General features: G+C 35.1%; 1 protein-coding gene across 1 annotated transcript; it reads right to left on the reverse strand.

Moving 5' to 3' along the window:
- Positions 1-1,035: 1,035 nt before the first annotated feature.
- Positions 1,036-5,523, reverse strand: LOC119998978 (type I inositol polyphosphate 5-phosphatase 8-like). The gene is made up of 10 exons (XM_038846463.1): positions 5,352-5,523; positions 4,737-4,780; positions 4,461-4,635; positions 4,230-4,323; positions 3,459-3,563; positions 2,582-2,930; positions 2,270-2,448; positions 2,066-2,177; positions 1,779-1,927; positions 1,036-1,672 (listed from the first exon to the last, which is right to left on the reverse strand). Exons 2-10 carry the CDS (start codon positions 4,764-4,766, stop codon positions 1,429-1,431), a joined length of 1,437 nt encoding a protein of 478 aa, XP_038702391.1. The 5' UTR covers positions 4,767-4,780; positions 5,352-5,523; the 3' UTR covers positions 1,036-1,428.
- Positions 5,524-13,740: the final 8,217 nt, after the last annotated feature.

The raw sequence follows: 13,740 nt of genomic DNA on the forward strand, positions 1-13,740 counted from the left end.
TTGAGTGAAAATGTCAAGGATCTTGTTTGATTGCACCAACCTAACTTTCTTGGTAGCACATGTCTTGAGTGAAAATGTCAAACAAGAATATATCACTAGTGATAGAGAGGACAAGGTTTGTCCCACATGTTTGAAAAGAGTTGTATCTCCATGAAGACCACAACCAATAGCCTCAATGTTTGATTCATTCAACTTGATTAAGTGCCTTAGTGGAAAGTTGGCAAATATAGGATTTTTCATAGTTTCCTAGAGCTCCAAGCTCATTCTTAGAAACTGGACTTCGACCACTCTTGAACATACTGAATTCTGAGCCATATGAGACCACAATGATGATTAACCTACAAGGAAATAGGAGGTAGAACTCCCCAATTGCATGTAAGCTCAAAGAGCTTCATATAGAGCGCATAGGTTAATTATATTAGAAAAACAACCCAGTAAATTCATATTACTGCATGATAAATCATTTTATATGTATTAGAATGTCCATGTAAAATTTCATAACAATCGGAAATCGTTTGGTCACTCAACCAAGCAATTAGATCACTAATAGTAAAACCGATAAATTCTAAGTGTAAATTCAAAGTCATTTTGAAAACTCAGTGTAAATGACCTTTTCTCTTGAACTTTACTAAATCAAATATGTTCATAGTGATGAAACTAAGATGCACACGAAATTTCATTTAAATCGGAGTTCATTTGGTTCACCACGTTCACAAAGAACACATATGCACAAAATTAGGTAAAACCTAATTTTGGCGGAATTTAAGCATATGACCAAATATATATGTGATGCACTTAATTTCTCATGATTATAGTCCTAGAACATATATTAAGCCTTCATGTGCATGTGGTTCAAGTTTCAAGTCATTTCGACCTAAGTTGGTTAAGATATGATAATTGGAAAATTAATGCTCTAACTTAGTTCATGTATGTTTGTTTTCAAAACTTAATTTCCAGCACTATCTCAAAAATATATAGTCATTTAAATTCAATTCATATAAATCAAATATTGCTTTAATGTTTCATTATCATTTATAAAAGATTTAATATCATCAAAATTAGACATATAGGACCATAGGTCCAACAGACCAATCATCCGGAATGCCACAATGCATACACGTCAAACCCACATGATTTTTAAAATAGGGCGATCCATTGGCCAATGATTCTGCGACCGCAAGGCTTGCAGAAAGCTATGCGATTGAAGTACAGCTTCAGCTATATGTATTTCACCATTAATGCAAACAGGGGGAAGGTCTCTAGAGAGGGTCCTATGCGTGTCCAATAATCGATTCCACCTAGCTTCCGGTGCCAAACCCGTAAAAATGCCGGGTGATGCAGGACGTGCCAGTCGCTAATAACTACATTTTGTTACTGTTTTCTCATTATTCAAACCACCTGTTTGAACCGTTTGTGTCACAGTTTTTATCACGGGATTGTCAAAAGTTCCTCAACTTGAACTTTGGCAACGCAAGCTGCCGCTGAAGAATATACAGCACTTGTGGAACATCTTGGAGGGCAATACCTCGTAACGATTTTGTTGTTCTTGCGAACCAAATCAACTTGGACTGAGAACATTGAATAAACAGGTCTGTGGTCCGAGAACCTGGACTCCCCTCTAACATATGACATCTGCTTCAGTCCTTCTCCTTTCCATAGTATACGATCACACCTATGATTGTGTCCCAAAATACAAGCAAAAGCAAGTTAGAATTTTCAGCTACGAAACGAAAAATGAATCATGGACTTGGCTAACATAGAAAATCTTGAGTTCTAACCAGGCAGGGGTACGCCGTTTCTCCTTAGATTTGGAGGTTTGAACGACGTAATGATCTGAATTGGTTAGGTATTTGTAAGTTGGAGCAAAATATATCTTCCCTTCTTCCCACCCTTCAAATATTCGACCGGCCTTTTGCTCTATCTGCAGCTGCAAAGTTAAAAATCCAAACATCAGAAAAGGACGTCCAGAAACAACATCATCATTTTCACTCCCAACTCTTCCATTCTTCACAAAAAATTTAAGAAACCTCAAAAGAAATTATATGTAGTACGACTCATGGGTCACCTGATCTTTCTCCAAAAGTGCTTGCCAATCGTTCTTCAGTAACAGCTCATGTGTGTTGTTGCGAGAACCAGTAGTGAGCCGATAATTCAAGTCGCCAAGCCAGATGACCTTGCTGAAGTTGAACCAAGAAACATTTGAGAATCCAAATCCCGCGCAATTACTTTTCATTGCATTGTGCGTATAGTTAAAGAGAAGAGAGCTTACTCATGGTCAAGTATATTTTGAGGAGCTCTACAAGTATGGGAGAACCTTGTTCTCTTTAGGATTTCAGTGACATCAGAATTTCTCCTGATCTCATCGCCCTCCTTCTCCCCGGAAGTCAAGTGCGTACAAACGAAGCATAACGTTGTCTGATATAATGTCATGCTAATCGAAATCGAACCCTGTCACCAAAATTAATAATGAGATCCTCTTAATGATTGAGAAATAACGTCGAAATTATTGGACGGGAGAGTTGAACCTACAACTTAAATACGCTTATTTTACAAAAATATATGACAGACCAAGATGACTAACCTTGTTTCCAAGATACCCCATAATGCCACGGCCGACGCAGGAGACCTTCAAGTTACTAATGTGCTTATAAAGATGTGCTCGAACCCAGACGCACAAGAAGAGCCCAACCATCTGCTTGCTTGCAGCCAAGCAATAACGTCGTGGTTCAGGGCTCGGTGAGCCTTCCAATTGACTTGAGTTCAAGTTTAAGCTTAGCAATGTCTCAAAATCGTCACTGCCAATCTCATCTTCTTGGTGGATGTTGTTGCTGTTCAAAGCACGACCAATGAGGGACTGCCATTTGGCAGCGGGACCGTTATCTTCTGCTCCTAGCACATTCCCTACATTGAGAGGCACGATCTCCTGGAACCTGATCCATCGAATATCACTCTCATTAAAAAATAATAAACTAATTTTTTAAAATTAATTTTATGATAAAATAAATACAGTCAACTAATCAAGCAGGTTTGCTTCGGCTTTGATTCACTTATCCTGTCATTAGGTTGAACACTTTTGTGTGCATAGGCCTAATGGTCCAAGTTTAACTCATATCGGATGTTTAAATGACAAACTTGTATAGTGTCGTTATCGGTTACCAAAAAGAAATCACATTATATTATGTCAGGCCTAACAAGTGAATAGGTAGAAATCATATTTAAATTGACCAAGAACTTGCTGCGATACCATGTTCGAAAATCCACTCTAGACACTACAAATCAATATTATCATCGTTAGACCTGAGCCCACACGATTTATTCTCCTAGACCGTCATGGATCCAATGTGATATTTTATATCCATAACAAAATTTAAAAAAAAAATTGGCAAAGAATATAATGAAAATAACAACATTCTCACGCTTCAAATAAATAACACGACAGTAGTAGAAGAGAGGATTACCCAAGAACATAGATGTCAGCAGGACCAGGTGAGTTTAGCCAATCTTCTAAGTTCAAGCCCTCGTGAGGAGCCTGCCCTCCCACATTCCATGTCCCCACGAACATCCTAAGTAGTTGTTCCAACCCCAAATTAATTATATTTTTTTAATGTAATTCAGCCAAAACAAATGGATAGCTCATGATCACAACAACTTAGCATCTTAATCAAATTATAAAATGCTAAACTTGGTTAGTTCATAGTTGGTTGATCCAACAATTATTGCCATAATAATGTATGCTTCAAACATAATAAACAACTCCCTCTCTCCACAAATATATTGATTAAGCAACTAGTATAATCAACCTAACAATAACTAAAGAGTACGGGTATTTTTGTCTTTTCAAGAAATGTAGTCAAAGTAGGGGTGACAAAAAATTGATTCCAGGTCAGTTTCGGGCCGGACAACAGCACATGTTTACGAAATATTTACATGTCTGAACCCTAATTCGGATCAGATTTTGAACGTACTTAATTGACCAAATCCAGATTGGTATAATGAACTAGAGAAGTAAATCGGACAACAACCTAATCTAGCTTAAGCTTCGAATAAGATTTCTATGTTTGAATTCGGACCCAGTTTTAAATTAGACAAAATAAAATTTGTTTGGATACAAATTTCAAACGTACAACTTATGTTCAAATTTGACTTAATCTGGATCAGATAAATTCGATCAACCAGACGGATCGAATTTTGTTACCCCTAAGTCAAAATAGAGGTTGTACCCTTTGTACCTGAGATTTGGCTTGTCCGCGACAGGTGTTGCCTCCGGTTCGGCGGTGCAGTACCGTCGATTAACTTCATCGGTATCTCCAATAAAACACCGCTCTACGCCAAAACAAGACTCCAAAGTCAGAAAAGTCAATTTCAATCCTAATCTTATGCCGTCCACGTGGCAAGATAACTAAATATCAATCAAAATCAACGCGATCCGTGGAGAATCGAAGGAACAATAATAAAAGTACCTGAAACAGAAACATCTTCTTCCGGTATGGAAACGTGATCGGAGCAACTCTTTCTTCTCTCGGTTTTATCTGGAGTTGAACATTGACCTCTGCTTATTGCGTAGTCAGACTGAAACTCGTCGCCTCTTCGTTGCAAATTTAACCACTTTCGCGCCACGATTTTTGGCCAAGAAGACTGATGAAAATCAAACAGAAAGAAAATTGTTCTGCTTGAGTAAGCTCTTGTTAATGTCAGAATCGGAAAATTGGGATATTTGGTTGGACTCAGAAACTTACTTTAGCCGTCTTTAACTCCTCTGTTCTCATTGCACCGTCGCCCTCTGATCAAAACAAATCAAAACCCGGATCAACAATAGAAAGTCAAATGGGGTATTCAACTGGCATAGTATAAAAGAACGAGTTGCAGTGTCGCAGGCGGAACGGAGCCAGCTCCTTGAAAAGAACCGTATCAGAAAAGAAAAGAAAAGAGAATAATTTTGTGGAAGGGAAAGAGAAAAGGCCAGGTCTGGCCTTTACAGAGAGGCGATCGAGAGCTTGAAAGACTTTACACAGCGATCAACTTTTTTATTATGAATCTCGAAAGCAAAAGTGTAAGGGATCAAACATTGCTCTTTATACAAAAAAAAAAAAAACAGAGAGAAAGAGATTGAATCACTCAGCAGAAAACCAAGATCTTATGACTATTGACAATCAACCCATTTCCTCAATTTCTATTCTCCAGAAATCAAAAGAGAAAATGGCACAAAATACAAACATAACTCAATCTCATTTTGTAGAGAAATCATGGTTTTCTGGAGTTGACACATTGCTAATCGGATCCAAAATGGATGCTAACACCCACAACGAAAAAAAGAAAAAAGAAAAGAAAGACGGGTTTCAGAGAGCACTCACAGGGGAGAAATACTGGTAGGATTTTCACAAATCTGGTCCAACTCTTCTTCTATAGACCTTTCTTTCCCTTTCGTTTCTGGTAGGGAACTCAGATCAAAACGGTACATACATACAGTAGTTGGTTTGGTCTCTAGCTCTTGGTTGGTTGGAGAGGAAGTTTTAGTTTAGTTTGGAGGCGCTCCTCGTAAAACACAAAAAGGGGATTCGGGAAAGGGTTGGTTCTCACATTTTTATAAGAAGTTGTAGTCTTGTAGAGTTGATGATGTTGGAAGGACGTCCGTGGTGTGGGGGCACTGTAGTCCGTAAAACGCGTATCCGTTCCATTGGTTCATGGTCGGGGCACTGTAGTCTTTCTTCGTGTCAAAATTTTACCTGGTCCTCTTGTTTTATCTCTACATTTGACTCGGAATTTTCAAGAAGCGTGGGATTTTGTGTTTCTCAAATCTCAATACTTAAAATTCTCGTTTTCCAGTAAACTTTTTTATGTTAAGACTTTTTTATGTTAGACTTAAGAGCAACTCCAATGGACTTGGTATAAAACCCTGCAAAACCATTTTTCTTGATAAGTGTAGCATTAGTTGTCTACAATGGGAACAAAATTACACTCTAAATGGATTGAAAAATTTGAAGACACTTCTTATTTGGAGTGTACTCTAAAAATCAAAAGATACATAAAAGGGGGACCAAGTGAAGAGAGAGGTGATGGAAAGTGGGAGAGAAATGATGAAAAATAAGAGAGAAAAGAAGTATGGAGTATCGGTTCAAGTGTATCTATTATGGGTGTATTGAAATGAAATACTTGTTAAATAGATAGTTGTACAAAAATTGAAGTGTTTGGAGTGTGGGCACAAGTGTGTCCATTTGAGTTGCTCTTATAATCTCAATAGGGTATTGAAGGATTTATAAGAAAACTCAACTTTCGCTCAATTAATAAATATCTTTTCTAGACTCAACTACTCGTAAGTGCAATTACAGTGGTATAAATTTCTTGGAGTCAACAAAATATATTGGGGAATGTGTTTTGCCGATATGATTGTGCCAATAAAATGCATTGATATGATAATGTAAATTTATTGACTTAATTTTTAATGTAATATAGGTGGAACTTAATATTAATTGCAAGTGCTCTAAGTGAGACAGAAGAAAAGAAGAAAATCATAGAGTCCCAATGTATATTCACAATGAAAATCGACAAACTCAAAACGAAAAATATTTGTTACTTGATTAGCGCACAATATTTTTGGATTTGTTGATTTAAATGAAAACTATGTGCATGTAATTTACAACATTTTCCTTCTCTTCGTATTTTGAGAAAATACGAACCGTCAATTCACCAACCGTCAATTCAAACATCAAGGGACTTCTCTGGTTCTTCAGGTGAAGAGAGTGGTTTCATCCATATAATTAGGGGTGTCTACAATTGATCCGTAAACCGAGAACTGATATGTAATCATGTTATTCGGTTTTCAGATTCGGTTTTTTCAGTTATGATTTCAGATACGGTTATAATTTTAGTAATATTTTGGATATTTTTTCTGTTACGTTTATTTCGATTACGATTATGGTTATAACCAAAAAACTAAAAAAAATATTTAATATGTATTATATACTATATTATATATATATGTTACATATTATATACTATATAATATTATATATCTTATATAATATATAATATATATTAAAATATTTTATATATACATATATATATGTTATATATTGGAATTGTTGAGACGCGATGGGAGGCCAAGTAGTATTTGTAAAACTTTGATTATGTCTCTATAAAAAATTATAAATTAAAATATTAATTAACCTAATCATTACACAAATTATAAATTAAGATTGTTTAATTGAAACTCGTGATGACTATCATTTCAACTGTGATGAGATAATATATTTATTATTATTATCATGGGTTTTTATCAAACTTTGTTAGATAGAGTAGGAGTCGATTATGAGCTATTTTCTCCCTCTATTTAAGATTTATTCATACTTCTTCCGTTTCTTTAAAAACCGAAAACCGATTCAATTCGAAAAATATGGTTATTTCGGTTTGGTTATATATGATATGGTTATGGATTCTAAAATATCATAACCGAATCAATTCGGACATTTCGGTTTCGGTTAAAAATCGAATGTACACCCATACATATTGTCAACTATTTTTTAATTTCAAAGCAAGGAGCAATTATTCCATTTGACATGCCATATATATACCTACCCATATTAAATCGCCACATTAATTTTTCAAACATGATATGAGATGAGAGGTGTACCAATGAATTAATAATCACTAGCTACCTCAACTATGATACTATAGAGTCACAAACTAGGTGAACTACTTCACTCTACTTACTTTTCAAATCTCTGTTAAATAAAGTCTCCCAAATTAGAAAAAATACTTTATATCTGAAAACTAAAGAAGAAAAAATTATGCGAGAGGAGAACATAGCATACTAGTCGAAACTAGGTAACCAAGTAACCAACTATAAAGGCGAAATCCTAACTCAATTGCACACACAGGATTTCGTATAATGAAAATAAATTATAGACTACGTGAACATAAACACTCTTGCTGAATCACATAAGATTCTTACGTTCTTTTCTCTCTGTTTGTTTTTGATTGCTTAATTTATTTGCTCTATTATCTGTGTTGTTTGTGAAGTTCCAATTTACGACATCAATCTCCTATTAATATTATTGAGTTAATAAATAAAAAACTTGAGCTACTAATTAAACTAACAAAATTATGATAAAAATACATTAAAAATTATCCTCCCCAGATTTCTTCATATCCATTTCACCCACAACTCACAAAGAAAACAAATATCATAGTTGTCAACCAAACACAAGATTACAAAAAATATTAGAATTTTTTTGTCTGATAGGATCGGATCCAATGCATAAGTCATCAAATTCCCCTCTTTTATAAGAGTTGTTGTCTCTTTTGTCTCCCAAAATTAGTTAAATGCAAAAACAGCATCACTTTAAAATACTAAAAATTGTAATTTTTCGTCTGGGAGCTGGCCAAGATGACCGGACACGTGTACCTTGATTATTTATTTATTCATGAAATATGACTGACATTAAAATATGTGTGGATGAACTTACCTCAACTTGAAGATAGTCGGCAAGTGATAATCCGGTGAGACCGGTATCGAAGCCATTGGGAAACAAATGCAATTTGAATAGATGAAATACAAACAACTAACTAAAGAGTTAACGCGAAAAATAATGAATAAAGTGCAGATAAGTAAAAGAGCCGAATGTCTCGGTAGCATAAACCTTTCGTAACCATACCAGACTAAAACTTGTATAAAGAAAACAATTTAATAAGAAATAATTAAAGTAGGATAACTTTCACTGCTGCGAAGGATTGTAATCAATTAATAGTAATTTAAAATCCGAAAGTGCAACATTGTGACATCTTTTTTGTCTAGTAATTAGACATCTGTTCAGCGATGGCGTACGTTAATCATGCATCAGGTGACTTACCTTATCGATATGGATATTCACTTAAGTAAAGAAATCATAGTTAGGTTAATAAATTGGTTTGGGATAGGGATTTAATTAGTGGCTTGGTCAATCATGTTCCTTTATCAAGATACAACTTAATATTAAATTTGAGTACTAAAGGGAGAGCTCTCTCTGTGGCTTGCTCTCATTAGTCCAAATGGATTCCGGAAGATCATGCCAAAATATGAAAATACAACCTAACTCCTTATAAATAATTGATAACATAAACTATGACCTGCAATCGGTCGCCTGGGTAAGAGACTTTTGTGTACGACACCGTAGGGGATAGGGGTGCCAAATATATATATGTTTTGCGTCATGCCTGTATAATGTGTGAGAAAATTCATCACATTCACAACAAAATAATATTATCCGCTTAATTTGAATTATTCGATTTCTGAAAATACATTGGACACGACTTAATTTGTTCTTCCTTACCAGTCTCATTTAATGGTACTTATACCAAAGAAAAAGGTTTTGGATGTGTGAGGGGATGTGGGTATTTTGCTTATAAACCAAATCACTCGGAGTTCTCCAACTGATATGAGATTTTATAGTCTTGACATAATGTTTGTGAGGAGTTTTTTTGACTCAAAGTTGTAAAATCATAATTCTATTAGGTTATGAACTCTTTTATATTTTTATTCGAAAACAAAAATCAAATGCAACATAAAAAGTATATGAAATATCTTTTATTTTATATCCAATGATCGAGAATTATCATACGCCTTGCATTTTGAATTTGATTATATATATACACCTACAATCTGTCACCTGGATAAGAAACTTTGATCTAGGACACCATAGGGGAGGCAAATATATGGTTGCGCGCGTCACCTGTATAGTGTGTGTATATAAAAAGAAACTTTGCCCTCTTTGGTCCCATTCCGGATTTCTGCGTGCAGTCTTGGTGTTCCTTTGTCTGCTCTCTTGGGTTCCCATGTGGATTTTTTCTTGCTTTTTGGTAGCCTCGATTCTCAGAGCTGGATCCCCATCCTTTAGTGTTTGGGTTTTGGTGCGTGTCGCTGGACTGCTCCTTTTTTGGCCTCTCGGTTTGTTGGTTTCTTTATATTCAATTCTGTCAACGATATCAACAAAATCTTTGATATCTTTGAAATTTATCTTTGACAATATCCACTCTTGACCAACCTGCTGATCTTTTCACCAAGCCACTCCTGCCAGGTCGTTTCAGAGACTTAGTTTCCAAACTCAAGCTTACTTCTACTGCACCAACTTGAGTTTGAGGGGGGATGTCAAAGATATCAACAAAATCTTTGATATCTTTGACAAATGAACAAAATCTTTGAATTTGTCAAAGATATCTACAAAATATCAATGATATCTTTGACAAATCAACAAAATCTTTGAATTTGTCAAAGATATCAACATCTTTGATTTACTTTATTGACATTATTTTTCTTACTTTTCCTTTCTAACGCCTATATAAAGGCATGTTGTACACAATCAAGATATAGTGAAAAATATAGATCCTTTCACTTCTCTAACAAATCCTAGTCTGAATTTTATGCACAATGAAAGAAACTAATATGTTAATGTAGAGTTGCATCATATACAAAGAAAATGTAGTGCATGCACCTAGCTACCACGGGGTGACTATACGTAGTGTACGTGTATGACTTTTGCTATATGCGAATGTATAGATTTACGACAACACATATTACAAAGTATATAAAATTTAAATATATACTTACAAATGTCATTATGACTCAATTTTGATGACAACATGTTGCATTGACATCTATTAATTAATTATTTATAACCTTTTATTACGAAATACTGTTAGTTATCTTCTGTTTTGGACATGAGATCTCATAATTTTGATTATTGGGAACATGAGTTTTGTGGATGTGGATGATGAATTTATAGGTGTATCAGGGTTTGCTGTCAGCCAAAATAATTCGATAGGATTTTACACTAAGTCTTGACCTCTGTACCAAACGGACTATGCGCAATTTTGATGACAAAATATTGCATTGACATCTATTAATTATTTACAAGTTTCTATTACGTAATATAGCCAATATATAGATTTTTTATTTGTCGGATCCCCCATAGGGACATAGAGTTTATATATGTGTTAAACATTAAACCATAACACATGTCCTTTTTGTATATGCTTTGTAACTTGCCTGAAAATTAAAGGAGAAAATTGGATGTCTAACGTCTACTATAGAAGGGCTTCTTCAATTCAAAGAAATTTGTTAGAGAGCTTAATATTGACCAAAAAAAAAAAAAACGAATGACTTAAAGTTCACATAAAGTATATTATAACGGCTTTTAAGTGTTTTATGGCTAAAATTATGTATAAAACCAAACGAACAAACAAATTGGTGCGAGATACACACTTAAGACACTAATTGGAGTAGACCCGGATGAAGGAAGAGTCGAAGGGTACACTTTGACCCTGCTTCTATCACGCTGAAGTACAACCTTGGTAATGTCCCTACATAACCGAAGTAGGTATAGATCAGGTCATACAATGAAGAGTCCCAATATAACACCAACACTCAACAGAGTCCAACTCCCATTTGGAGAGGGGTACAGATGAAATTTATCATCCGAGAAATCCTCTCGAAAGCCAATGAGAGTGTTTGACTCCTACTGCAACTCAAACACTTCAAGCTCATATAAAATGGAAACCTCTGCCTGCACTCTGAAATAGTTACTGAGCAAGAGGCAACGCTCGTAGCAACGAGCCATCCTCCTAAGTTTAGTACTGTACTGACTTGAGCGTCGGAGAGGTCACCCGAGTACACCTTTAGGGCCCTACTGAAGCTTACGTTCCCTTCTTGTGCAGGAAGGGAGGAAGAGATCATGTACCAGTAAAGGAGATATCAGTTATTCTGGCTTAGTCTGACTTGGCTGATTCATCTGATAGGGCAAACCTGTTTTAGACACCATCAATATGTATCATCCTAGTGATTAGGGTTTGAAACGAGGAGAAAATATATGACTTGTCAAAGGGTCTTATGGTAATTTCATATGCGCAAGCTTTAACTAGTAGTTAAAGTTTTCTTGGAACAAACGAGAAGTCGATGTTATATATGAATTCAAAAGGATAGAAGATTTCGGAGCTGTTTGAGAGTGCTATCAACTGCTGTGAAGTGTTGTGAGGTGAGTTGGAATGCAAAAAGCTGTTTGGCGCATCACTTTTAAAACTATGGTGTGGTGCTGTGAGGTGCGTTTGGCGTATCTAAATTACGGTTATATTACATGACTAATAATTTTAATATAAAATCACTTAAAGTTTACACTGTACATTAATCTAAAATAAAATAATTGACCTAATTTGATTACGTGGGATAATTCAACATATATTATAAACATTTGGGAGTGCTGTGAGGTGAGGTGAGGTGCTGCGAGGTAAAAAGTTGTGACGCTATGAGGTGAATTCTGTTATAAAAGCATTTGACGTGTCACAAAAATTATAGTGCTATAAGGTGAGGTGCACCTGAATACAGTGCAAACACACTTGCCAAAGTGATACTTCATTTCGTACTTTCATTCTTCTATTAAGTATAAATGAATTATATATATATATATATATGTTGGTGGTTTTGACGTCTCTTTTTGACTTTTATATCGGGACTTCATATATGATATAGAGTAGGCCATAGACACTGATAATTAAACCGTCTAATTGATCTGTAATGCACATTGACAACGCCCAAGCAATCAATTAAGGTCCGTAGAGCTCAATATGGTACTGCTAGATCTTATAATATTGTGAAGTGTGTATAAAATAAGGATCTATGTTTAATGATGTGGATGAATGAGATGATGAATGAGATTCATTGTTCTGGATTCCATATGTTTCAAATCAATGGTGTAAAATAGACCCCTTAGTTTAGATCTTTATATGAGAATTTCTCATATATATATATATGATAAATCAATAGTATGTCGTGAACCCATCTGAACTTTTGATAACTAACGTTACTGGTGGTCACTAGCTAATTAATTGGCGTTGGTTTAGATTAGTTAATTACTAATTAAAAAGGCTGCAAATACAACTTAAAAGGCAATCATTGCATCATTAGGTATGATTGGAGGGAAGAACCCTAATTAATTTGCAGGATCGTCTAGTTAATAACTCAACGTGCGGTGATGATGCTTGACACCATTTCTTTAAGTCCGACCTCCAAAAATATGGCTAAACAATGATGAAAGTTCAAATAAAAGGACAAAGCTTCACCAAAACATGCGCAAGCACATGGACCACAGCCAAAAGCTTGCAACAAATATAACACTCCACCTTCTAACCCAAACTCAGAACCACGCACACACCACTACCAACGGGACCTCCAACCTTCCACAACAGTGTTGGAGCCAAGATTTTATAGAAGGGTGCGAAAAAATGATGGGCTTCGGAAACAACGTCACAGGAAATTTTTTAAGGGAAATTTACTGAAAGTTACCGAAAATAAAAAAATATCTATATACTTATTAAATTATATATCATAAATTAAAATATAATATGTTCCAGTAAAAAAATCATTTAAGTTGTGCTTGACAAACTTTTATTGAGTAGAAATCATCTATATGATCGAGTTTGAACTAAAAGTCTCAACAAACTAATTTTAATTTAGGACTAACGTCATTTGATAATCTTACTGGTTATTATATGGTATGGTGTGGTCATATAGGGGAGAGATGAAGCCAAATAAGGAGAAATTGACTATTTCATTGATGGAGAATTGGGCTGAAATCCTTTTCGGCTTAAATGAATTAACAATTTTTTTATGAAATGGATTGGGCTCTCTTGTTTTTGGGCTCACACAGTATTGGACTCGCGGCATATTCTAGCCAATGGTTATTAGTTGCACTATAATATATATATATATGAGCACTT

This window comes from Tripterygium wilfordii, chromosome 5 (assembly GCF_013401445.1).
Source record: "Tripterygium wilfordii isolate XIE 37 chromosome 5, ASM1340144v1, whole genome shotgun sequence".
NCBI lineage: Eukaryota > Viridiplantae > Streptophyta > Magnoliopsida > Celastrales > Celastraceae > Tripterygium > Tripterygium wilfordii.

Coding starts and splice junctions, on each gene's coding strand:
- LOC119998978 (XM_038846463.1), bottom strand. CDS start 4,766: ATGAGAACAGAGGAGTTAAAGACGGCTAAA. Junction 4,324..4,460: donor AGAAGATGTTTCTGTTTCAG/GTACTTTTATTA, acceptor GTTTTGGCGTAG/AGCGGTGTTTTATTGGAGAT. Junction 1,673..1,778: donor AAACGGCGTACCCCTGCCTG/GTTAGAACTCAA, acceptor ACACAATCATAG/GTGTGATCGTATACTATGGA.